Raw genomic sequence first — 25,745 nt, 5'->3', positions numbered from 1 at the left:
GACATATATATTCTATAATTTATTGTTATTGTCATGTAAATATCTGTGTGATTTTGTTTTTAATAATATTATACCCATAGACATAATAATATATGGATTGCGCTCAGAGAGAGAAAACCGGGACCGATATAAATTGAGAGAGATAGCGATTGTTGGGGGCAAGCATGGAAGAAACTATTGAATATTTTTATTTACACCATGAAATAATCATTATCTAGTTTCTAGTATCACCAAAACAACAATATCTTATATCAATTAATAATAAAAAATTAAAAAGTAAGAACACCAAGAACATAATATTTTATTTTTAATGTTAAATTATATAATGTATGAAAATCAAGTAATAAAATTATTAAGCAATAAGTAGGTACGTATACTTTGTAAAATAATTTAACATAATATTTAAAAATTATACATACCTTGTTAACCAGATGATATAAATAAAGATATAAAAAAATACAAATTCATATACAATAAAAAATAATTGAAATATCATTAAAATAATAATAGGGTGTAATGCAATATGGGACATAGGTTACATTTTTAATAGTATTTTAACTGTTAGTAAATTATTTGATATCTTTATAATAATTTAAAAATAAATAACCATTTTTACTTTTGAAAATACAAGTATAATATATAAATAATAGTAGATAGTATATAATAATAATGTTTAAAATTACTGGTTTTTAAAATGTACAGTTTTTGTCAACAAAGACCTTATTCTTTCTTTGGGTTCACTTATAGTTTTATTAAAATGATGTAATCTCACTGTAAAATATGTTTTTAAAGTTAGGTGAATTATTTGCAGCAGGTGATTGTTGAGTGGTGATTGATTTAATATATGATTTGATAAACTTTTAAACATATTATAAAATTTGTATTCTTGATGTTGCTTTTATAATAAGATAATTAATTGGATTATTTTTAATGGTTGATAGTTGATGTTGATGGGCTTTAAAAACTTGTTCAGCTGCTTTGCATAAAACTATTCTGTCATACGACGGTTTAATTAATCCACCTCTATTCTTCACTTGTATTAATTCTAACCCAACTTCTACATGTTTTTCAATCATTGCCATCACACAAATTGAACAAGACATTTTCTTAATAATTTTCCTCACCACAAATCCAGAGATATATTCTATAACATAATTTTATCATTTTAATTTCATTAGGATTTAAAAAAAAACATTTCATCATCTGTAATTAGATTTTGTTCTGACACTTCTTCTTCTATATATAAAAGATCTAAGTAATTAGTTGCTTGATTTTTTTTTAGATGAAGTTACAAATAGTATTGAAGTTAAATCTTGAGGTTCACAGTTTGCAAAGGAAGATAATTTAATTTCATTATGTATAATAAGAGGCTTATATGCAGCTTCAAATTGTGATGTTGTGGGGTTGTTATTAAACCCACCCTTTGCCCTTATCGCAGAAAAAACATCTCAAGATGATCCTGTGAAATTTTATAAGATAAAAAAAAGTCAAGGATTCCATTTTTAACAACATCGTCAAATAAATTTTCAATACTTGTTAGACAAATAATTAAGCCAATAAACCCAGTTTTTCTATTGGAAGTAATTAATGACTGAAACGTATTTGGGGAATTTTTTTCAGGTACTTTTAAATTTTTTATATATGTAATTGACTTTTTAATAAAAAATGTTATATGATTTTCACTATTTGGCCACAAAGGTTTTTTGAATTCGGATTTACTTAAAAAATTTCAATCAACAAGCTTTACAAAATAATCCCACTTAATTGGATATTTATTTTCATCATAGAGTACCTTCTTATCACCTAAAGTATTCCGACATAGTTTAATCATATGAGCTGGGTCAATAAATATATAGACATTTTGTTTCGTTTCAGGATGTTTGAAATAAGGTTTAAGGTCAGGGAATGAAAGTTGGGCACCCAAGTTTGTGGCCATGGACATATTAGCTGCTGTACCATCAAAAGTCAGTGTTTTTACACAAGTTCCAGTATCATGAACAAATGATAAAACTGTACATAATAAATTTGCTTTCTCCTGTGAGTTTAAACCATTGACTAAAAAGTATGCTACTGGAATTTTCCAATTGGAATTTATAGCTACTAACATGAAAACTAACGTTTCTTTGGCCCTAGGTAATCCATCATAATCCAGTTTACCAGCTCCGTAATTAATAAACCCTTGTTGTCTTTCACCATTATAATGTATTTGATCGTTAATATAAACTTCATCCATTATAAAACCACATATTAATTTTTTGTTTTTGTTTCCATTTCCTTATATTTAATTTTTAAAACATTTAATGATTCAGATGTGAATCCAGGAGTGCCGTCTACAGTAGAGTACCAATTTCTTAAAGTGCTTGGATGAGGAAGGTTTTTATTAAAAGCACCATGTACATAATTATATGCAGCTTGGGAATAAAAATGTAAAGTGAGTGCAAATTTTCGAATTTCAGGAGTAATTATTTTACAAGTGGCAATTTTTAATTGTTTCATAATAATATCACTTTAAAAATTTGGCAAAGACTCCTGTAATTTAATAAATGAAACCACTATAAATATATTTAACAATAAAACACAACACATAAAATCTAGTACCTACAAACATGCACCACAAAAGAAATTAAGCAACTTTAAAACACTAATATTTATTTAACATAACTAAATCTATGTAAAATATATTTAGCATGGAGCCTGGTGTGGCAAAGTGGTTGACCGCAGCACTGATTATAAAAATCAATGAATATAAAAATGTATGTTTAATCAATGACCACAGTCACTGATATGTGTTGCAGTCAAACACCATCTTGTACTTCTGGCTCACGGATAAGTGACCAACTGGGTTCTTGGTTTACATAAACGCAGGTTGTTCCTCAACCAACCGAAAAAGAAATAAATATTATTTTTAACATGCACCACAAGACAGTATAGAAGATCATATTATAAAATAATCTAACCTTAAGTACAGAAAAACAATTATCTGAGATCAGTCTTTTTTCATCTTTTAAGTGAGTTATCAAGTTATTCATTGTTTTTATTTTATGTTCAAGTCTATAATTTTCTTTTCTTAATGATTTTATTTTTTTTATTTGTTTTTCATGCTCATTTTTAGTAGCAATCCAATATTTCAGCCTACTATTTGGACTATCTATCTTAGCAATGTCTTTGAAATCACCCAAAAAATATTTGCGTTTCCTAAAAACAAGTAAAGTATACATGTTTAAATCTTTAAATTCAATATTGTATAATATCATCATATTAGTACTTTTTTAATTAAATAATAAAAAATATTTAAAAAATACACATATACCTTTTTTTTTGTGGATATAGGTGTATTAATAATATTGGAGCTTATTTTTGTGCAGGTTGGTGTATTACTAGGATTAGGAAATGTTTCTGTTTGTTTTGATTTATTAAGACTGATTTTTACTGGTAAATTACCTTAAATTAATAAAATTTAATTAGTTGAAAATTTTGAAAAATAGCAATGAAAAATGTTTTTAAATAGATACTAACATTTAGCACTTAAATCATTGGAAGATAGTGAACTAACTTCTTCAGTACAGTTATCATCAAATACTTCAATAATATCCATATTTTCAACAGGAAACAGATTTTTATTAACACCTGTAAATAGATAATATTGATTTGATATTGATATTAGAAAATAAAGAAAAAATACTAACTATTCTTAAATAAACTTGGTATAGCAATTTTCTTCAATATTGGATTGCCATGTATTCCACGTATATAATATGCAGATTCAATAAAATGCTTGCTACAAATAACACTATACTTTGTTGGATAAAAATCAGGATTGTGCTGTTTGATCTGATGAATCCATTGCTCACCGAGACTTCCTTTAGGTATGCTAAATATTTAAGTATAATACAAGGGTAGGTTATTATCCAAAAGGAATAATGAATTTTAACTAGGTACTTATACCATAGACATAATAATATATTTTTATGTCTATGACTTATATTTACCTATGCATTTTAATGCCTAGTTCTTTTATTGTTGTTTTACAGTTTTTAACAGAACAAGTTTTCATTGTTATTTTTAAAATTGTTTAAAAAATAATAATTATTATTTTTTAAGTTAAATAACAGTAATAACACTATAATATAAATTATAATTTTATAATTACACAACAAGTCGCTTGTTCGCGTAGATATATGGATTATGGATATAGTCGTCAGTCGATGTAAAGACATAGGGTGACTATTATAATACCTATATATAATATTAATATAATATTTACTATTATACATCTATTAATATCATAGACATAATAATATTATTATGTCTATGATTAATATGCATTTATTAATAATAAATATATTCATGGTGTATAAAATATAGAAGTATTTCTTCCATGACTGCCCCCAACTATCGCTATCTCTCTCAAACAATTTCGACGACCAGACATGATAGACTGGAGGTGAGGAAAGCGCAGTCCATATATTATTATGTCTATGATTATACCATGTTATATAGTAAAAAATAATTCAACAATGCTAAAATATTATTATTATTATTGTTTATTTAATTAATAGAATACAATCTTAAACATTATAAACATACCATTTTTTAAATACTTTATACAATGTACAACTTGAACAACTAAGTGTTAAAAATTGTTATACAGTGTACATAATATATATATATATATATTCTATAATTTATTGTTAAGGTCATGTAAATATCTGTTTGATTTTGTTTTTATTAACATTATACCGTGTTATATAGTAAATAAAAAAAAAAAAAATCCAATAATGTTAAAATATTATTATTGTTTATTTAAATAATAGAATATTATCTTAAACATTATAAACATACCATTTTTTTAATGCAAATACTTTATACAATGTACATTGTTGAGGATTAAAATCCATATGAAAAATACAACATGGTAGTGTTTCTCCGTTCAATTGACTAAGCCGTGGACATTCTAAGTTTTCAATGTTGAAGACGATAGCGTGCGGCATAAACTCTTCGATAATTTTTTGTTTCTGCAAACCTTTGACGTAAATTCTATCACATGTTAATGTTTGAAATATTTTCTGTATTTCTCCATACTCGATATCGCCGTATTCCAATGATAAACCGTGTTGCAACCGTCCAAGCCAAATGTTTACGCTTCGACTTTTTGCGTCTTGTTTTAAAGATGTATGTTTAAATATAAAGTGGTGATGGGTCCATGTTTCAGTGTCTGCTATAGACATTTCTTTAATAAAATACTTGTTGTTGACTCGTCATATACTCGTCGTTGAATGTCCAAAATAGCCGAAGACATATTGTTAAGTTGACTCACCGTATGGAATATTGAAAAATAATTTCGTGGTACCAAGCACATTCACTTCTGAACACCGACTGAAATTATTTTTTAATTTCATTCTTATTAATTCATGAATTATGAGAATTGTTAAACCCTATCCATTTAACATATATCTGATTCCCCTTCTTTCGTATAATTTTTTCGATTAAATAATCATTAGGAAAATTTGTTTTAGATATTTCTTCGGTGTAAAAACAACCGGCTATTGGTTCATCATGATAATCGTGTAACTGATAAGTGGGTGGTTCTGATTTGTTTATTTTTACTATTGTGAATATTTCTGTTGACCAATTAGGTAAAAATCCTTTTGTAAAAACTCCTTTCTGAGTGTTTATTCGAACTTTATCTCCAACATGAAATTTTAATTTCCTATTAACGATTGTGCGTTGTTTCAAAGTCACTAGTGCAGGATTTTCTTCCGCCTGGACTGGTGTCATCCCGATCGTTTTATGTTTTGAATTGTTGTAATTATCTATCAGGATGGGTAAAATAGATAACCATTTATGTGAACCCTGAGCAGTAAACTCTCTATACATGTTTGTTTTTAAAGTTCGGTTAAACCTTTCTACAAAACAAGCTTTCGTCGTTGAATATGTGCTATACTTTTTTATATTATGCTTTGTCATTAACATGTCAAATTTTAAATTGTAAAATTCTTTTCCATTATCTACCTGCAGCAGTTTAGGCGATCTACTTATAAGTATTTTTGACATGGCACCGGTCACTTCACAAGCCGTTTTTGTTTTTAATGGAATAGCCCAGGCGAATTTCGTAAAGCAGTCAATCACACAGAGAATATACTTGTATCCATTGTTTTTCTTTGAAAGTGGTATCATCTCGACCAAGTCTGCCTGATATAAATCGTTTTTTCCGTACACATTTACTGTTCGTCTAGTATAATTTTTCCTAGCCGGTCTGTGAAGTTCGATTGCTATATCACGTTTAGACATTAGGTATTTTCTTTGTTATACCGGATTCATAGAGTTCTTCAAAAATAGATAATATTTCGTTTGAAACTCCGGTGTTTCCCGCAGATTGAGAGGCTAAAAGAAGTCTTAATCTATCAACCATCTCATTTGGATCATTCCAATATACTAAATTATGCGTTTGTAATAGCACACCGGTCCCCGAGGAAAATAGCTTACAAATAATGTTCGAACTTGCCCCTTCCAGCCGCTACTGTTACGCCGTGCGACAACCAGTCCGCGAGACAGCGCATCGCGCGGTCATTGACCTTGGCAAAGTCGTCGCCGTCCATAATTAGTCAGTCCTACGCTCGCCATCGTTCGGCCCGTGCGTCTCGTCCGATGTCCAGCCGTTAATTTTGTCGCCCTTTTTTCCGCGACCATATCAAAAAGTGACACTTGCAGATCGTACGGCGTGTTGGCATTTTGCCGTCTGTTATTTACCGACGTGCCGTGTTCCGCACCGCGACCGGCGAATTAAACGCGTCGTGTTTTAGTGCACAATACCGCCGTTCGATATCGTGATTACGTAAAGTCGCGCTTTACGTAATCCGATCGCCCGCCGTGTTCGCGTGCCGCCGAGTCCGTGATTATCAACATTGCCGTATCAGCTGCCGCCACCAACGCCGCCGATACTGACCGTCACGACCGTGGCGTATGTGCCGATCGGTATTTATCATATTGTTGTTTACATGATACTGGTATCAATATTATTATTATTATTTACTATTGTTATTATTCTGTGTGGCGCTGCTCCCGCGGAGACGTCCGCGTAAGCGTCATTGTTAGAGGCATTAATATATTATTATTTTTATCCTATACATTATGTCGTAATTATTATGAACGCATCCCAATTCCGTGAACATCACATTTTATTATTATAGTTGTCCGGCCAAATGCTCGATAATAGCCGAGATAACGCACAAATAATTTGTTTATACTTTGCACCACCTTGCTTAATTTTTGTACCGTCCAGCGTTAAATGTGCCGATGTTTGAATAAGTATTGATTTATATGTATTTAAATCACTATCAGTATATTGATATAGGATATCTAGAAAACAATAACTCAACAAGCTGATAAGATTAATCATTGATGATTATTTCATTGTTTTTAAATTTTACTTCTTCATGACCTAATTTAATAACACCATCAGATTTTTTTCTTGGACCATAAATTTTATCTTTCTCATATTCTTCTAATGACTGGAAAGTTCCCGTCCGATTATTGGTAGCTAATTCTTCAATTGCATTCAAAATGTCATTATCATTACCTGATTCGGAAGTTTGTGGTGTTGGCGATTGGTTATGTAATTTGTTCAGAGGTTCGATTATTGGTTTAAATGTTTGTGATACATAAGATTGAATATCGGCATCACCTCTTTTTAATGCTTCAAATTTACGTTTAATGTTTTCCTTAGCAATAACTAATTCGTTCAACACTCTACTATCGTCTTCCATGGTTAATATCGTACTATAGTGTTTTATATAACAACAAACGTGTCAAAACCGTGTCGATACCGTCCGTTGTCACGTTCACAGTCCTTACTTATTACGACGAAATTGAATCTCCCCTTACTCCAACACAAAGTACAAAACTCTTTAAATTCGGGATAATTCATATCACCAGAGCAGTGTTCCATGTAAACGTGTTTTAAATTAGTCTCATCTTGCTTATCATGTTGCTATTATCTCGAATAAGTTGTTTGGTATGCGTGCGAATGATTGCGCCAGATAGAATACATTAATGTTGTTATGTCTACAGCGCGTGTAGTAAGAACGTACAATATTCTGATTTTCACATGAAATATCGTCAAATATAAAAACAGAATCTGGTAATGCTTTTTCTGGAGGGATAACCTCATCGTTTTCACGAAAAGTGAATAACTGTACTCCGTCAATATCTTTTAAAATTTCACAAAGCATTTGATATTTAGGTTGATCGAGTGTTTTCGAGTTTATATAAACGTTATGAAATCGTATACCATTGATATTAGATAATAAGGCATAAATTAAAGGGTCTAGGACATTTCGCAGCGACCGATTCGCCGCAGCCATTTCGCCGCGACCGTTTCGCCGACGGACTATTAGCCGCAGCCGTTTCGCCGTGAAGAAAATCTCCCCACGATATATCTCATTAAATATTAATATACAACAACTCTAAGAACTTTGCAATAACTTTGATATGTTCCTCAATTGAAATCAAGTACATTTTATTACCCCCATGGTCTCACACTTGAATTTGCAGCTTTAATTTCCGTTTGTGCATAAGAGTAGTATAGAAATGCTTCAGTAGTCCAAGTTCAGCCTCTTTTAGTGTCATGAGACCTAGCACAAACAAAGTATTTGAATTTCACATTATTAATTATAATTATTTTTATTAATTTATTATTTAATTTTATTATTAATGTAGAAAAATGTACAAGCTTCTTATTTAGAAGCTAGTAAACCAGTGGAATCAGATACGCCAAATCGTTTGCAGTTAAAACGAAAATGGAATTACTGTTTTGTCAAGTGAACTGTTAGTTCAGTCAAACAAACTAAAAGTCTTAAGGCAAACTGTAGAAGACAACGATTAAAAATTGAATCAATGAAAGACATAATTCGAAACTCAGAAACAAATTTTTAAATGATGATGAATGTGACAATGTTACTTGACAGTTTGGTAAACACAAAACAACATTATACACTGGTCTAAAAAAAATTTAAGGTAAAGAAAGTTAGTAGTATATATTTGTATGTTCTGAGCACCTTTTTTACAGGGAGATTTCTTCATTTCAAGGGGGCATTTCTACATGCTCCACCGTGTAACAAAAATCTCAAAAAACCTTAATGTATGTTCTGAGCACTTTTTCCACGGGGGACATTTCTACATGCTCCACCGTGTAACAAAAATCTCAAAAAACCTTAATGTATGTTCTGAGCACTTTTTCACGGTAGTCAATTTTTTTTTTTAGATGGAATAATATCGCTAACTCAGATTTAATGTGTAACATAATACGGTGTTAACACAATACGGTACCTATAACAATCTGACTACTAAAAGTAACAATTTACAATTTATTTATTACTTTACATGTTGGCTACACTGAGCTGTAATTCTTTAGTAACAAAATATTTTTTTCTTTACATTTTAGTAACTAATTAACCATCGTTAAACCAAGTTGTGTTTTATGTTTATTTTTTCTATCTCTTAAGAATATATTTTTTATAGTAATACATTTTGATTTTCAATGCCATTAAAAAAATGAACTTACAAAAAACTAGCAATGACATTTCTTCATTAGTTTCTTTAGTACGAAACAAATCATTCCCAACATATCCGGAATACATTACATTTACATCCAGATTAAAAACGTATGATATATTACCATCAAAAATACCTCAAAATAAATATTTATTGGCTGATTGTGGTTTCATATACAGAGGAGTAAAAGACGTTGTAGAATGTTTTTCCTGCGGACTTGTCTTACACGATTGGAAAAAAGATGATATACCATGGATTGAACACTCGAGACATAATCCGGAATGTGTATATGTATTATTATCAAAAGGAAATCACTTTGTTGAATATGTAAAAACCAAATGCGGAAAAGCTAAATGTAATTGTGAAATTGAATCATATGATACCACTTGTTAGTATATTAAGATTTATAAAAAAAAAATGTTATATAATAGGTATCGAATAAATTATCGAATTCTATTAAACAACTTAAATGTGTTATTATTCAATCCTTTATCTTGTAAATACGTGACCTAATGGATAAGGCGTGAAGTTCTGTTTAAATAATATAAGGTTTAATTTCAGGTTTGATGCAAATTAATGTAAGTATATAATAACTAATAATTCTTCTCACCCACCCTCCACACTTATCAATTAGGTCACGTATTTACTTTTACATTTTTTTTTGTCATAGAGTATAATTTATAGGGGGGACGTCTCTATATACTCTATGATTTTAGTATAAAATGTTGTTATATTTAGCAATATTATCAGTATATGATAAACACTCTAACAATCATAGCACTACGTAATTCATTAGAATAAAAAAAAAAAAAAAATCTAAGAATTTAAAGACCGCTAGCTACAATATGATTTCACCAGTTGTTTCAAAGTCAGTATTCGAAATTCGACCGTATGGTAAAAAAAGTGTAACAGTTGGATTGCTTGTTAACAAAAAATTTCAATCGTTATATTATTAGAATGTAAAATAACTAAAAAGATTTTAAACCTTGATCTTGAACAATGGCTTACATTAATGTGTGAAAATAATTACAATACAATTATCGATAATCTGCAAACTCGATGTAAACGTGTAAGAATAACTGACAATTTAAGTTATTCTGTTAATGTGAAACAGTCTTCAATTATATTACATTCTAATGAAAATTATATTACTTTATCACATACCGATTTACACCGTTTGAAACAATTGCAACACTGTATTGATTATATATTATTGAAAAACAAAAAAAATTGTTAAGTTATCAAAAGACTTTTGACACGGCATATTCACTAATTATGGCAGATGTAAATGGGTTACCTTTTTCTTGTCGTCGGAATGAATTTACAAACCAATATATTCAGAATTATGACTTAAGTTATAGTAATATGGAGTCTAACGATATTTCTTTTATGTATGAATTATTACAGTATCATTATAACTCACTATCAGATATGATATTACAAGACTTAGTAGTCTAATTTTTTTTTTTTTCAATCAGCTGTTAACCAGTAATTTATATATAGTTTTTGTTTTATATACATAAATAAAATATAATATAATATAATATTTAATTGATATACAATGTGAGTGATGGTATAAAAAAAATAAAACAAGTATATTTAAACTGAAAATTTTTTTTTTTTTTATTTTACATAGTACCACCTATTATATATTCAAATTTTTTTTCTACTGTCATTAATAAATACATTATTATGTCTTTGATAATTTAGATCTTGTTATCTTCCTCTTTGGATCAGTCATAAAGCGCGTGAATATTTTTTGTACAACCTCTGTTAAATTATTCTTAAGTTCTTGATCTTTTGTTTGATCGGTTATCGTTACTTTAAGGCTACATTCAGCATGTTTCCATCTATAAAAAAAAAAATAAAAAAAAAAAAAAATAAAAAAATTTATTTTTTTTATTTTTTTAATCTTACTGTAATATGATTATTAAAAAAAAAATGTATTACAAGTATATTATATTAGACTCTGGGTAAAGCGGATAACTGCACATAGTGAATAATGTTAATACATTTTTGAATATTGGTGATTAAATAATAAAGAGCATATAAGTTGTCAGCAATGTGTACGTCTTTGTATGGATAATGATTTAATATCATTCACTAGTTTACATTCGTTATAAAAGCGTTTATCCGAAAATAGTCCTGGTCTCTCCGTATATAAATAATATAATATATTATATTACCTGTTCTTGCTATCAACATTCTTAATATTTTTGATCTTATAGTGACTGATGGTCCAGTACTCGGAACTTCTTTCATCAGTTGGAGATTTAACATTTATCAGATCATCATCTTGTTTTACCGTAATAGTATTTATGATATCAGTTTCAATCTTTTCATTTTGTAGTAATTTTTCAATATCCAAATATGAAATATTCTAAAAAAAAAAAAAAAAAAAAAAATGTAAAATTTACTTTACTGTAAATGTTTTGTTTTACTTACTTTTTTAGCCATTGTTTTATTCTTATTTGATTTGACTTGTTTTATATTTTTATTACGTATGTCTTTTTTCGTCGATTTAAATGATTTAACCTCATCATTTATACTCATATTGTTATAATCGTTCTGAAATAAAATAAAATTTGGTAACTAAAAATCTAATAAAAATATATACGCTACACCTATTTATTTATATCTTTAAGTACGAGTATAATACCTCGAACCAACATAGTTCAGTATTATACAAAATAAAAAAAAAAATGTACTTAGTCATCTTACAAATTTTACCAATAATTATAAATTATATAAAAAACATATTATTTTGTACTTACATCACTATCGTTCATCGATTCTTCGTTACTACTATTTACTGAGCTAACAAATGACATTTTTTTTTTTTATTTTTTTTTTATATTCAGTTATAACTTGTAGCTATTAAATGGACTTACGTACTTTCTCTAAAAGTGACTTGCTATTTGTATTTAGTGATATATTTTATACATTTCAGTTGAAGCATACTGAAACGGAAAGGGTAAAATTATATTGTTTGATAGAGATGGTAAATTATGTGCGACTATATTTTTTTATTATTTGACACCGAATATAATATTTTTATAAATATGCTAATTATTATAATGAGATCACACCGTTCTAAATCAAATCAAAATTATGATTATTATTTCATAAGACGGAAATAATATGTAGATTATTATAATGAGATCACACCACTCTAAATCAAACCTAAATTATAATAATTATTATTTCGAAAAGTACCGAGAGTAAATGTGCCGTATCATATCATTCACCTCACACTGCTCAGCACATAGACGACACACGGAAATTTTTTAATATTTCAACTTTTCAAAGAACATTGTAAGTATATATCATTAAACGTAAAATATAAAATAGGTAGTTATAAATCTAAGTTAACTTTTTTTTTTTTTTTTTTTTTTTTTTTACTTATATAATATCAACAGTTTTATCGTAAACATTGAACAACGGTCTCACAAACTTATAATATATCATACCACATCACGACGCTCAACACAAACACACACGGAAAAAGTTCATTTTTTTTTCAAATATTTCAACTTCACAAAATATCAATGTAAGTATATATCATTAGTATAGATATTATTTTAAAAAAAAAAAATATAGACAGATAGGTGTACGTTACATATAGAATGATTCAAACGAATACATGCACATTATTATTGTAGGTATACGTGTACAATATTCAATTAAAAACTGTTTTTTAAAAATATAAATTACAGTATGTCTTCAATCGTTTCAAACAATACACGGGATAGAAAAATCAACAATATTCTAGAATCTTTAGAATATTATCGTACTAACCCAGAAATCACCTTTAGATATGTAGGAGATTATTACCCATTTATGGTAAAGGATCATATATTAAATATTTTAACCGATCCACTTCGAAATTATACATTAGTTGAACTGTGTATACAAAATGTAGGAACCCAAAAGTGGTGTAGCAGTGCATGTTATCATGATGAAAGATCTGGCGGTTTTCAAACTTATTACAATTCTATATACCAGTTTGTTCGATTTAAAGATATAGAAGCGTTTAAAGATTATTGTTATTATACAAAATGTATATTATGTGGTCGGTTTTTAACAAAAGGAGTTTGTTTAGAAAGTAACCCATTCCCTGCTAGTATTGACGTCGTACCTGTACCCGTAACATATTCAAGTTTTTTTGTTTTAGATATGATGAGAAATATATCTCATCATTAAAATTTTAACTAACGATAAAACAATTTTTTCTAAGATGTATACATTTTAAAACGTTAATTATATTGTTATTTAGTTTATTGTAAAAACGCTGTTGAATAATGATAGTAAAATAAATATTAAAATCGCTACTATTCTTTTAACGATAAACAATTATACACAGTTTAAAATAACATTTATTATTATTATTATTATTATTTTTTTTTTTTTCCTTAATCGAAACCATATTTATCTACCCCTATTATATTTAAACACTTTTAAGGTTATTATTATTATTATAATTATACGCTTTATATATACGAACATTGTTAATATAATTCTTACAAGATATTATATTTTAATTACTACCTACAAAATGTTGTATAAATTTCAAATAATGTATTATATTTCGTAAAAAAAGAATGAAATGACAACTATTAAAACTTATTATGTTTACAAAAACCATGAATTCATATGATTATATTATTAACGTTGAAATCTATAATGTGAAAGATACAATTAATGTTGAACGTGATTATACATTTAATCACATAAGTTTGAAAAAATACTATGTAGGTACTTGTATCTATGTTTACGTTCAACATTCTTTATTAATATTTTAACTGTGCTGTAAAAATTTATCGCATAATACGAGTTGAATATAACATATAAAGGAAGAAATAATATCGTATCGTTTACCATTATTATCGTTCAACAAGCGTTCGTATAAACCAAATCCGATCACGTTTGATGACTGTGATTTATCGTTGAATTACAAAAGTACAGTAGAAGCCGCTTATTTTAAATAAATAAAAATAAATATTAGAAAGAAACACTTTGGGACCAAAGTGAAATGTGTCAATTAACCGATTGTTTCTAATAAGCGATTTGTTAGATTTGTAGTAAACCCCCAATGCACCTGCATTATATTTTATTACATTATATTATTAAATCAGGTAGAAAATGTGTATTAATTTAAGTAATACACCTGCATTGTAAGCAATAGACCAGAGATCAGAAAAACATGTTCTTTCCGCCAAATGTTAGCTTTGACTCAGCGGAAACACCTGGTTATATTTACATAGTTCAAAGATCACCAGAGATACATGTTTTCCGCATGTTTTAGCCACACGCAGCGGAAACAACAGGTTAACTAACCTTCGTCTAATTGATTCAAATAACCGATGTACTGTTTCAATAATTCGATTTATTTTAAATGTTCTAATATACGGATGATCCGTCCCGGTATATTTTGTTTCAATAACGTGATTGTATCAATAATCCGTGTTTCTAATAATAGGCTTCTACTGTATATTAATTATTGAATAAAATATTACCATTTACAGTTTCAAAAATAAAAATAATAAAATGGAATCATCTACGTTCATCAAACTACGAATTGAAGAAATGTATGAACGGCGTGAAACAAATTTTACCGATGCAGACGAAGAAGAAAAGATACACAAAGAAAAAATAAGAATAATAAACCAAATTATTAAAAAATTAAAAGATGAAAAAAAACAACTTAAACTTAACTATGAAAAATCACAATATGCATTATTTAAATCTGAATTAAATATACGCAATTGTTTAAATTCGCTGCACAAACAATTAGAATCTTTGAATCTAGACTAAAACTATTCTAAAACTTTGCTATATTTATCATATAATAATATACATTAAATAATATAATGAAATGAATATGAATATGAATATGAATATGAACAATTAATGTATTATTATTATTATTTTTTTTTTTTTTTAATATAAATTTATTTACAGTTACATAATGAAAAGAAATACAATTACTAAACGTAGACGGATGGAATCAGCTGTTAAGGGTGAACTTGTTGAAATTGAACGATTTAAAAACTGTTCGAGAACGTTTATTGTTAAAAACAAGGAAGAAATAATAGACTACTATGTATTTTTTAGTTATGTTTCTGAAATGTTAATTTCTAGGTTAACACAATCAAGCCAGCAGTCAACAATTAAATTTAATTTACATGTTGATAGCATGTATGAACAACTATTAACGAATGAAGTACAAGATATGTCATTTAAAACAACAAACGTATTAGCATGCAAATCATCCAATTTTAATAGCTTATTAAACAAAATGTTTAACAAACTATTATCTGAGGAAGAACAGTTTATATCAAAAAAATCAGGCTGGTCACTTAAATCTATAGATTGTATACAATTACGAATTAATACAGTTAATCCTCTTAAAGGAGGAAAAACATATTTAGATTTACCTAGTCATATTAAAAAAAAAAAGCAGTTATTAATGTAAAAAATAACGATAACGAATGTTTCAAGTATTCAATACTAAGTAAGTACGATAATCGTTTGAATAAATCTCGGTTTAACAAAAAATATTTTGGTATGTTAGAAAAAAAAAGTGGGTTTAATTTTAAATGCATCGATTTTCCAACACCTATAACTCAGTTAAAAAAATTTGAAAAAATAAACAATGTATCAATAAATATTTACAGCTTAGATGATAATAATGTAATTTACCCATTACGTATAACTAATATTGAAAAAAAAAAAAATCATTTTGATCTTTTTCTATTTGGTGATAATAATACAGCTCATTATTGTTATATTAACAACTTCTCGAGGTTTATTAGAAGCCAAAGAACTAAAAATTGTTCAAAATTGATTATATGTAAGAGATGTTTTACAAGTTTTGGAAATAAACCGTGTAAAAGCAAACTTTGGGGTGAAACAGGATTAATTAGACATAAAGAAATGTGTATTAAAAATAAATTAGGAAGACCTATAATGTTTGAAAAAGGAGATGACGATTTCATATATTTCAAAAACTATAAAAATACTCAACGAATCCCAATTGTTATATACGCTGACTTCGAATGTATTTTAAACCCTAAACAACCTGATAAATTCTTTCAAAATGGTAAAAAAAAAAAAACTCATATCACACATTTACATAAACTTATGAGTTACGGGTTTTATGTAAAAGTTGACTATAATATTATTTCGAAAAAATTAATAAAAAAGTTTGAAATTCCTAGAAAAGTAGTAATATACAGAGGTAAAAATGCTGCAAAAAAATTTATGAATAGTATGATAATTATAGGAAATAAAATTAATGATATTTATAAAACTAATTTACCAATTAACGAATTGACTTTAAAAGAAGAAAAAAATTTTCAAAAAGCTAAGGTTTGTGAAAAATGTTTATTAACTTTTAAAGATAATAATTTGTTAAAAGTTCGAGATCACTGTCATATAACTGGAAATTATAGACGATGTATTTGTGTAAAATGTAATTTTCAGCTAACTAATCCATCATTTGTACCAATCTTCTTTCATAATCTAGCATATGACAGTCACTTTATAATTCGAGAACTTGGATGTAACGATAAAGATATTCATGTTATACCTAATTCATCTGAAAAATATATATCATTTAGTAAAGCAATCGCACCAAAATTTAACATAAAGTTTGTTGATACATACCGTTTTATGGCTGAAAAATTAAGTAAACTAGCAAAAAATTTATCGGAAGATAAGTCGAGGTTTAGAGAAACTATTAAAATATTTTCTATTGAAGTGTTAGATTTAGTTACACGAAAAGGAGTCTTCCCTTATGAATATGTTGATAGTTGGAGTAAACTTAATGATTCTTTTTTACCTTCAAAGCTTAATTTTATAGCACTCTAACCGATGAAAATATTACTGATGACGATTATATACATGCGAAAAATGTATGGAACGTGTTTAATATAAAGACATTAGGTGAATACAGTGATCATTATTTAAAAACTGATGTTGCTATACTAGCTGATGTGTTTGAAAATTTCAGAGACTTATGTTTATCTACTCTTGAGCTAGATCCTGCTTATTATATGACTGCTCCAGGATTTGCGTATGACTGTATGCTTAAATATACTAAGATCGAATTAGAAAGGTTAAAATGTCCTAACATGCTTTTGTTTATCGAGAACTCAATTCGTGGGGGAATAACTCAATCAACTAAAAGGTATGCTAAAGCAAATATACCAAATATTGAAGGATTGAATTATAATTCTAACGAACCGATTACATGGTTAACATATCTTGATTGTGTAAATTTATATGGAAAGTCTATGTTAACAGAATTACCTTTTAAAGATTTTGAATGGGTTGATGACTTAAATATAGACGTAACTAAAATTGCTGATGATTCTGAAGTTGGATATATATTAGAAGTTGATGTCGACTACCCTAAAAATTTGCATAAAACTCATAATGATTTCCCGTTTTTACCGTTAAACGAATGTCCACCAAATTCTAATGTTAAGAAATTGTTAACTACACTATTACCGAAAAAAAACTATATTGTTCATTACAAAAATTTAAAACAAGCGATTTCTCACGGTCTTAAACTTGTAAAAATTCATCGAGCTATCCGATTTTCTCAAAAGAAATGGATGGCATCGTACATTGAATTATGTACTAAAATGAGAACAGAAGCTAAAAACGAGTTTGAAAAAGAATTCTGGAAGCTTTTAATTAATAGTGTTTTTGGAAAATGTATGGAGAATGTTCGAACAAGAATTTCTATAAAACTGATTTCGTCAGAAAAAAAAGCTAATAAATTAATGGCAAAAACTAATTTTAAAGATAGAACTATATACTCTAGGAATCTTATGGCTATTCATCAACATAAGGAAACTATTAAATTCGATAAGGCGATTTATGTAGGATCTGCAATTTTAGACGTTTCAAAAACTTTTATGTATGATTTTCATTATAATGTAATGAAAAAGAAATATGGTAGAAAAATTAGTTCTTTATATTCGGATACAGATTCCTTGGTATATAGCATTCAAACGAAAAATTTTTTCGATGATTTAAAAAATGATTTATTGCCATATTTTGACACATCTAATTATCCTAAAGACCATTATTGCTTTAGTGAAATTCATAAAAGCCAACCAGGATTCTTCAAAGACGAACTTAAATCAATAATTCTTAAAGAATTCATTTCATTGAGACCGAAATTATACGCTTATAAAACCATAGATGATACTGTAGAAAAAAAAGCAAAAGGTGTAAAAAAATATGTAATAAAAAATCATATGAAATTTATTGATTACATAGAGATATTAAATGCTTTTATCAACCATAGACCTGTTGAGAAAAAACAATCTCACAGAAACATGAATTTCATTCAATCGAATAAACATGTTGTTCATTCAAAAACAATGAACAAGCTTGTTCTCAGTGCTAATGACGATAAAAGATATATAATGAATGATGGGATAAATACATTGGCGTATGGTCATTACAAACTCACAAGATAATTTAATTAAAAACTTAATGATTCAACAATCAGTAGGTATATACAGCGTTATTTAGCGAAATATTATACAAAATTCAACAGCTTTATTATTTTTTATTGAATAAATTTAGCACTAGGAGCGGTATTACACAACAGCTTTATTATTTTTTCATTGAATAAATTATTACTATATAGCGCTTTCTGTTTATATCAATTGTGGATATATTAAGTTTTTTAAAAATAGACTACGGAGTACTAGGAGAGCATGTGAAATAATTAATTTTACTTGATAAAAAAATTTGTATAATATAATATTTTTTATTATAAAAATGTGTCATACATTAAAAAAAAAAAAAAAAAAATCTTTATTTTAAAATATCTGATGATGTTATCCATGAATTTTGACTCGAATCGAAACCTAGCCATTTAACAAACATTTTATTACCAACTTTTTTTATAATACGTTCAACGAGGAAAGTGTCTGGAAAATCAGTTAATTTAATTTCCTGCTCGTAAAAACCACCTAAGATTATATTGTCTGATCCATCTTTTAGTTGATAAGTTACTGGATTTGTCTGTAAAACTTTTGAAACTGTAAATATTTCCGTTGTCCAATTTGGTGTATATCCTTTACTAAATATATGTTTATACTTAGATATTCTTACTTTGTCATTAACTTTTAATTTTGGTTTGTATAATGTATCATTAAATTGTGTATTAAATTTAATTTTGTTTGTATCCGCTCGAGCTTCATTCGGTGTACATTTGATTGTTCTATGTTTTGTGTTATTATAGTTATACATAATTTTCGATATTGTATTATACCAATTCCATGTACCTGTTGCAGTAAAATGTTTATATATATTATTTTTAAGAGTTTGTATGACACGTTCAGCCATCGAACACTTAATAACACTGTATGAACTGTAATGTTTAATTTTATATTTTTTCATTAAATTTTGAAATTGAATATTATAAAATTCTGTACCATTATCTGTTTGTAACAATTTTGGATGAGCTTTTTTCAATATATTAAACATACCATTTGTACATTCCTTTGATGTTTTATTTTTCAACGCTTCCACCCAAACGTACTTACTATATGTGTCTATGACAACTAAAATATATTTAAAACCATAATTCTGTCTAGAATGAGATTGCATATCCATTAAATCAGCTTGCCAGAGGTCGTCAATAAACCGCGTTACTACACTACGTCTAGGAAATATTTTTCTCGCTGGTCGATGAAGCTCATTAGCTATACTCTCTAAGGTTGTCATTAAACTATAATATTTCTTTCGCGTAATTCTTCTAAAATAGATATTATTTCATTATTAACACCAGTATTACCAACACTTTGTGATGATGTTAAAAGATTTAATCTAGTTACTAGTTCATTTGGGTCGTCATAATAAACTAATTGTGTTTGCGGTATTACATCTTTATATAAACCTGAACCTTTCTTAGGCTGCGGTGTTAAAGTAAAATTAAACATATTTTCAACTGCGGGATCTGTAACCATAGAACTGTTTGCTTCTGGATTAAAATAAAATGGTTCGTTTTTCATAGTCGTATCATCATTAACATTACTACGTTTAGCGTTCGAACTAGATAAATGATCCTTAATTGGTGTTAAGTTAATTTGAGGAGATCTAAGGTTATTAATTTTAGCTATATGTTCGTTTAACTGTTTTTCTTCATGTTTCATTCGATCATACAGAGGTTTTACAACGACTGACCATTTATGATACCTTGAGGTTTTAGGTTTCCCATCTTCTTTAAATGAACTCCAGTAGTTTTCAAAATGTTGTAATAGTTTTCTATATCTTCTATAGTTGTTTTTTTCGGTTTCTTCTCACATAATAAAGACCATAGTCCTATAGTCCAAGGATAGTATTTATCGAGCAGCTGTAAGTTACCATGACTAAAAGTTATAGTATGTTTTCCAATTTTATATGAATCACTGACTTTATCATAATACATACCGTAGGATTTATCGTATCGTTTTATTGTAGAACTTTGTTATTGAAAAAATGTTCAAATGATGAATTTAATTCATCGTCATCATCTTCGTTACTAGAGCATATGGTTTCTATTTTTTTTAATTTAGTTGGTTGTGAGTTACATAAAGTATTTTTTTCTGTCCGTGTACTTAATGGTTCGATTATTGGCTTAAATACATCACGGTAATAGTTGTCAGAATCTATAACACCACGTTTCATTTCCATTATTTTCCGTTTTTTTTTTTTTTTTGATGCTATTAAATTTTCTAACAAAGCTTTTTCTTTGTTCATTGTAAATTATAAACCCAATACAACTGTATCGGATGACTATTGATAGCACTATGTACGGAATAACAGTACTACACTGTATATATATATATATATATAAAAATTATTTTATTTTAATAAACGTATGGAAACCGCATCTATATCTTCCTTCATTCATTTCCCGAGTTTTATCGATAACCAAAAACCCATAATCACTGTGATTCCAACAGAAATGAGACATTTTCCGAAATTCTGAGAAATCCATATCTGCAGACGAATGATCGTTAAATATATGTCGTAAATTTGTATCATCTTGTTTCAGTATTATTAAAAAGTTTGAGTTATCTCTTACTAACTGTTTTGGTATTTTAGAATACGTTTGCGCCAAATAAAATACAGAGCTAGCACCTGAATGTCTGCAAATGCTGAAGTATTCTCTGATTACAGATTGTGGACCACATATAACATCATCAAAAATTATAATAGAATTTTTCTTAGTTAAGTTCGGTTTTATAACCTTATCAACGCTTGTAAATATGAAAAAATTAGCACCTTCTACATCGTCTATTATTTTTTTAATAAAACATATTTTTCCTGATTCGAGGTTTTAGAGTATAAATAAATATTTTCAAATCTTAACCCATTTGCATGAGTGATCAGATTATACATTATATTTGTTTTTCCTGAACCACTGGGACCGACTAGTATAGCACGTATAGTATCAGGTAATAACGAGCCGTGTCTTGATGGTTTTTTTACCATCTGAACATCTACATTTATAACCTCTAATTTATCTTTTTGATCGATCAAATCCATTTTTTTTCTTATATATACTCTAGAATTTTCAATTGTTAATCAGTTATTGATGACGCGTTCAACTCGTAAGTTAAAATCAAACGAGACTGACAAAAGATTTGTAAACTCTCTTATAAATAGTCTCTCAGTTGAAGCATGTTTCAAGCTATCAGTATTGTGGTCCTGGCACGAAATTAAAAAAAAGACAAGATCGCGGTGATAAAGGAATAAACCCATTGGATGCTGCTTATCGTGATCACGATATTGTGTATGAAAGGAGTAAAAAATTAGACAATAGACATAAAGCTGATAAAGTGTTAGAAAATCGTGCTTGAGAAAAATTTAAAGCAAAAGACACTCCTAGAAAGAGAAATTGGTTGCGTACGCGGTAACAAACGTAATGAAAGCTAAAAGAAAAATAGGTATGGGTTGTAAAGGTAAACGGAAAGGAAAGTGTTACAAAAAACAATAGTATGCTAGCTGCGAAGAAAAAAAGAACCTCGAAGAAAAAGAATAGTGGTAAAAGGTTGATTCCCATCCCAGGACAGTCAGGAGGTGTAGTTCCCTTAATACCTATATTTGCAGGATTGTCAGCACTTGGTAGCTTAATGTCTGGAGGCGCTAGTGTGTACAACGCAATTCAAAATTCAAAAAGTAAAAAAGGCAATGGTTTATATTTAAACAATAATGGGTTGAGAAAAAAAAAATAATAATGATTACGCTACCTGACAGACCGCTTTCGACCCAAGATATTATAAAATACGTAAGAAAGTTGAAAATCAATCATTTCCGTGGAGTCTTTTCACGTGATAGCTTACCTAAAAAACCGCACGTCATTGAATGTGGCATATTAAACTTAGACATATCTTCAGGCGACGGGAGCCATTGGGTAGCGTTTCATAAAAATAAAGATAAAGTCATATTTCGATAGTTTTGGCGATTTACCTCCACCAATTGAATTACAACGTTATTTTAAAAAGTTTAAAATAGTATATAACTATTCTAACTATCAAGACTTTAATACATTCAACTGTGGACATTTATGTCTTGAATTTTTACAATGCATGAATCTCTTACACTAAGTTTAACTGGAAATTCGACTGTATTGACTGCAAATTATTTTCCATCTCTAAATGTTTACGAGGATTCAGAAATAGCTTTGTTATGTTTACAGTCATTTAATTCATTTCCAAATATTAATGAAAATAATAATAAATTTTCTATACAAATAGTTGACGATGAAAACAATAATACTCCTATGATGTGTTATATTAAATTGGAAGAGGGATGTTATGAAATTGAAGATATTAATCAACGAGTTAAGAAGCAAATAGATGACTATAATAGTGAAAACTTAACCAAATTAACATTCGATATTTCGGTTGATCCTAATGATTTCAGATCATATATAAAATGTAATGGGATACTACACTTTGAGATTCCATTTAGTATGGCATCTGTATTTGGTTTTGAAAAAAGACGATATAAACCAGAGTATGCAATTCATCGATCGGAAAAAGCAGTAAATTTAAACACAATTAATTCTATAAAAGTAATGTGTAATATAGCTCAAGGATCATTCAACAACCATCTACAAAGTCATTCGATTTACGAGTTTTTCCCGAGTGAGAGGACAGGATCTAAAGTAATTCAGACACCGCCAAATTTAATATATTACAAATTGAATAAAACAAATATTGATTCGATAACCGTTCAGCTAGTTGATCAAGATCATAATCCGATTGATAATTTTGGTGAGGCATTGACAATCGTGTTACATATTAAACGTTACGGATCTTAATATGGGATTAAAATTCAATATAAATCCGCTACTTCGGATCAGTTCAACTAGTCATAAGACTAAAGTGGTACCGGTAACATCAAATAAAGTAAAAAAATTGACGTTGACAAATAAAAAATTTTACAAGCTCTAGGTTATCAATTAAAGCAAAATGCCTGAAAGTGATATTTTAGATATAAGTTCACGGTATGAAACGGATTCTAAAATAACAAAAATTGAATATCATTCATACACACCGTATACTACATCATTTAATAATAACGACGAAATACGTATATCAATTCAGCAAACAGATGTTTATCCGTATCTACACGAAAGCTTTATTTTTCTGGAAGGAATGTTTTCGGAACCTGACAAAGTTAAACTATCTAATAACGGTTACTCTTATCTCTTTGAACAAATACGGTTGGAAATGAATGGTATAGAAATTGATAGCACGCGTGTTCTTGGAATCACTAGCTCGTTGAAAGGATACTTATCCGGTACACCAGACAACTATAATTGTTATGAAAATTCTGGCTGGAATTTTAAAAACGCAACACAATCAGCAAATGATAAAGGTGAATTTAGTGCTTGCATTCCATTGAAATATTGGCTAGGTTTTTTTGAAGACTATAGAAAAATATTAGTTAATTCTAGATTGGAATTAATATTAACTCGAAGCCATAGTGATTTAAATGCATTAAGGTTGAAAAGTGGTATAAATACTACTACAGCCAAAGTTACTTTAAACAAAATAGTATGGAAGGTTCCGCATATTACTGTTGACGATGGAGAAAGGTTGAAATTATTGAAACTTGTAGAAAAAGAAAAAAGTTTGTTTATTCCTTTCAGATCTTTTGAAACTTTTGAATATCCTGAACTAGGAACCGCTAAAAAAGTTGTATGGAATTTGAAAACTGCATCGAAATTAGAAAAACCACGATTTATAATAATCGGATTGCAAAAAGGGCGTAAAAATACGTTAGAAAAAGACTGTAGTATTTTTGATCATTGTAATCTAACAAACGTTAGAGTATTTCTGAACTCAATAGCTTATCCGTACGATAATTTGAATTTAGATTTTACAAAAAATAATTTTACCTTATTATATGATATGTATACATCATTTCAAGAATCGTACTATGAAAAAAGTATACGAAATCCAATATTGAGTCCTTCTACTTTTCTTTCAAACGCTCCAATTATAGTCATTGATACTTCGAAACAGAACGATTCAGCCACAGCCTCAGCAGTGGATGTACAATTAGAAATTGAAGCTTCAGAATCGCTTACAGGTGTAACTGCTTATTGTTTATTGATTCATGATCGTATTGTAGAATATGTACCTTTTACTAGAGAAGTAAGAAAACTTGTGTAAATACAATTTATAATAATAAAAAAGTTTATTTAATAATTTTGCGTTCTTTTCTTGAAATAATTATTTCAGTAGGTGAACAATATATATATGTTAACACCGTATTGTGTTACACGGTAAATCTGAGTTAGCGTAACATTTAAACAAAAAAAATTTGAGATTTTTTTTTTTTGTTACACAGTGAACGTGTGTAGAAATCTCATTGTAAAAAAAAGGTGCTCAGAACATACATTAAGGTTTTTTGAGATTTTTGTTACACGGTGGAGCATGTAGAAATGTCCCCTTGAAATGAAGAAATCTCCCTGTAAAAAAAGTGCTCAGAACATACATTAAGGTTTTTTGAGATTTTTGTTACACGGTGGAGCATGTAGAAATGCCCCCTTGAAATGAAGAAATCTCCCTGTAAAAAAGGTGCTCAGAACATACAAATATATACTACTAAAGTTACTAAAAAGTATACTCCAGAAGTACGCCAGTTTGCTCTGTCGCTGAATT

General features: G+C 28.3%; 4 protein-coding genes and 1 long non-coding RNA gene across 6 annotated transcripts; 4 read left to right on the top strand and 1 right to left on the bottom strand.

The window, feature by feature from the left end:
- The first annotated feature begins 271 nt into the window (after positions 1–271).
- On the top strand, positions 272–3,348 carry LOC126555092 (uncharacterized). The gene is made up of 4 exons (XR_007606765.1): positions 272–367; positions 1,876–2,133; positions 2,310–3,008; positions 3,113–3,348. It is a non-coding gene; the product is annotated as an uncharacterized LOC126555092 (long non-coding RNA).
- A 6,074-nt stretch (positions 3,349–9,422) lies between these two features.
- Positions 9,423–12,884, top strand: LOC126555096 (death-associated inhibitor of apoptosis 1-like). 2 transcript variants are annotated; one of them, XM_050210060.1, is made up of 3 exons: positions 9,423–9,940; positions 10,114–10,130; positions 12,503–12,884. In XM_050210060.1, the coding sequence occupies exons 1-3, from the start codon at positions 9,553–9,555 to the stop codon at positions 12,587–12,589; spliced, it is 492 nt and encodes a 163-aa protein (XP_050066017.1). In that variant the 5' UTR covers positions 9,423–9,552; the 3' UTR covers positions 12,590–12,884. The 2 variants fall into 2 exon arrangements, with proteins under 2 accessions (XP_050066017.1, XP_050066018.1); XM_050210061.1 differs by lacking the exon at positions 12,503–12,884 and adding an exon at positions 11,263–11,441.
- On the bottom strand, positions 10,376–25,075 carry LOC126555095 (uncharacterized). Its single transcript, XM_050210059.1, has 5 exons — positions 24,977–25,075; positions 12,327–12,512; positions 11,998–12,120; positions 11,739–11,932; positions 10,376–11,402 (listed from the first exon to the last, which is right to left on the bottom strand). Exons 2-5 carry the CDS (start codon positions 12,381–12,383, stop codon positions 11,243–11,245), a joined length of 534 nt encoding a protein of 177 aa, XP_050066016.1. The 5' UTR covers positions 12,384–12,512; positions 24,977–25,075; the 3' UTR covers positions 10,376–11,242.
- Positions 12,976–20,082, top strand: LOC126555093 (uncharacterized). Its single transcript, XM_050210057.1, is given in 3 exon segments — positions 12,976–13,102; positions 15,078–16,001; positions 16,004–20,082. Coding segments are annotated over 2 exon segments (1,902 nt in total). The 5' UTR covers positions 12,976–13,102; positions 15,078–15,520; the 3' UTR covers positions 17,425–20,082.
- On the top strand, positions 23,049–24,014 carry LOC126555094 (uncharacterized). The gene has a single exon (XM_050210058.1). It carries the CDS (start codon positions 23,153–23,155, stop codon positions 23,891–23,893), a length of 741 nt encoding a protein of 246 aa, XP_050066015.1. The 5' UTR covers positions 23,049–23,152; the 3' UTR covers positions 23,894–24,014.
- Positions 25,076–25,745: the final 670 nt, after the last annotated feature.

This window comes from Aphis gossypii, unplaced genomic scaffold (assembly GCF_020184175.1).
Source record: "Aphis gossypii isolate Hap1 unplaced genomic scaffold, ASM2018417v2 Contig00708, whole genome shotgun sequence".
Classification (NCBI taxonomy): Eukaryota; Metazoa; Arthropoda; class Insecta; order Hemiptera; family Aphididae; genus Aphis; species Aphis gossypii.
This window is presented reverse-complemented; position numbering and strand designations above follow the sequence as displayed.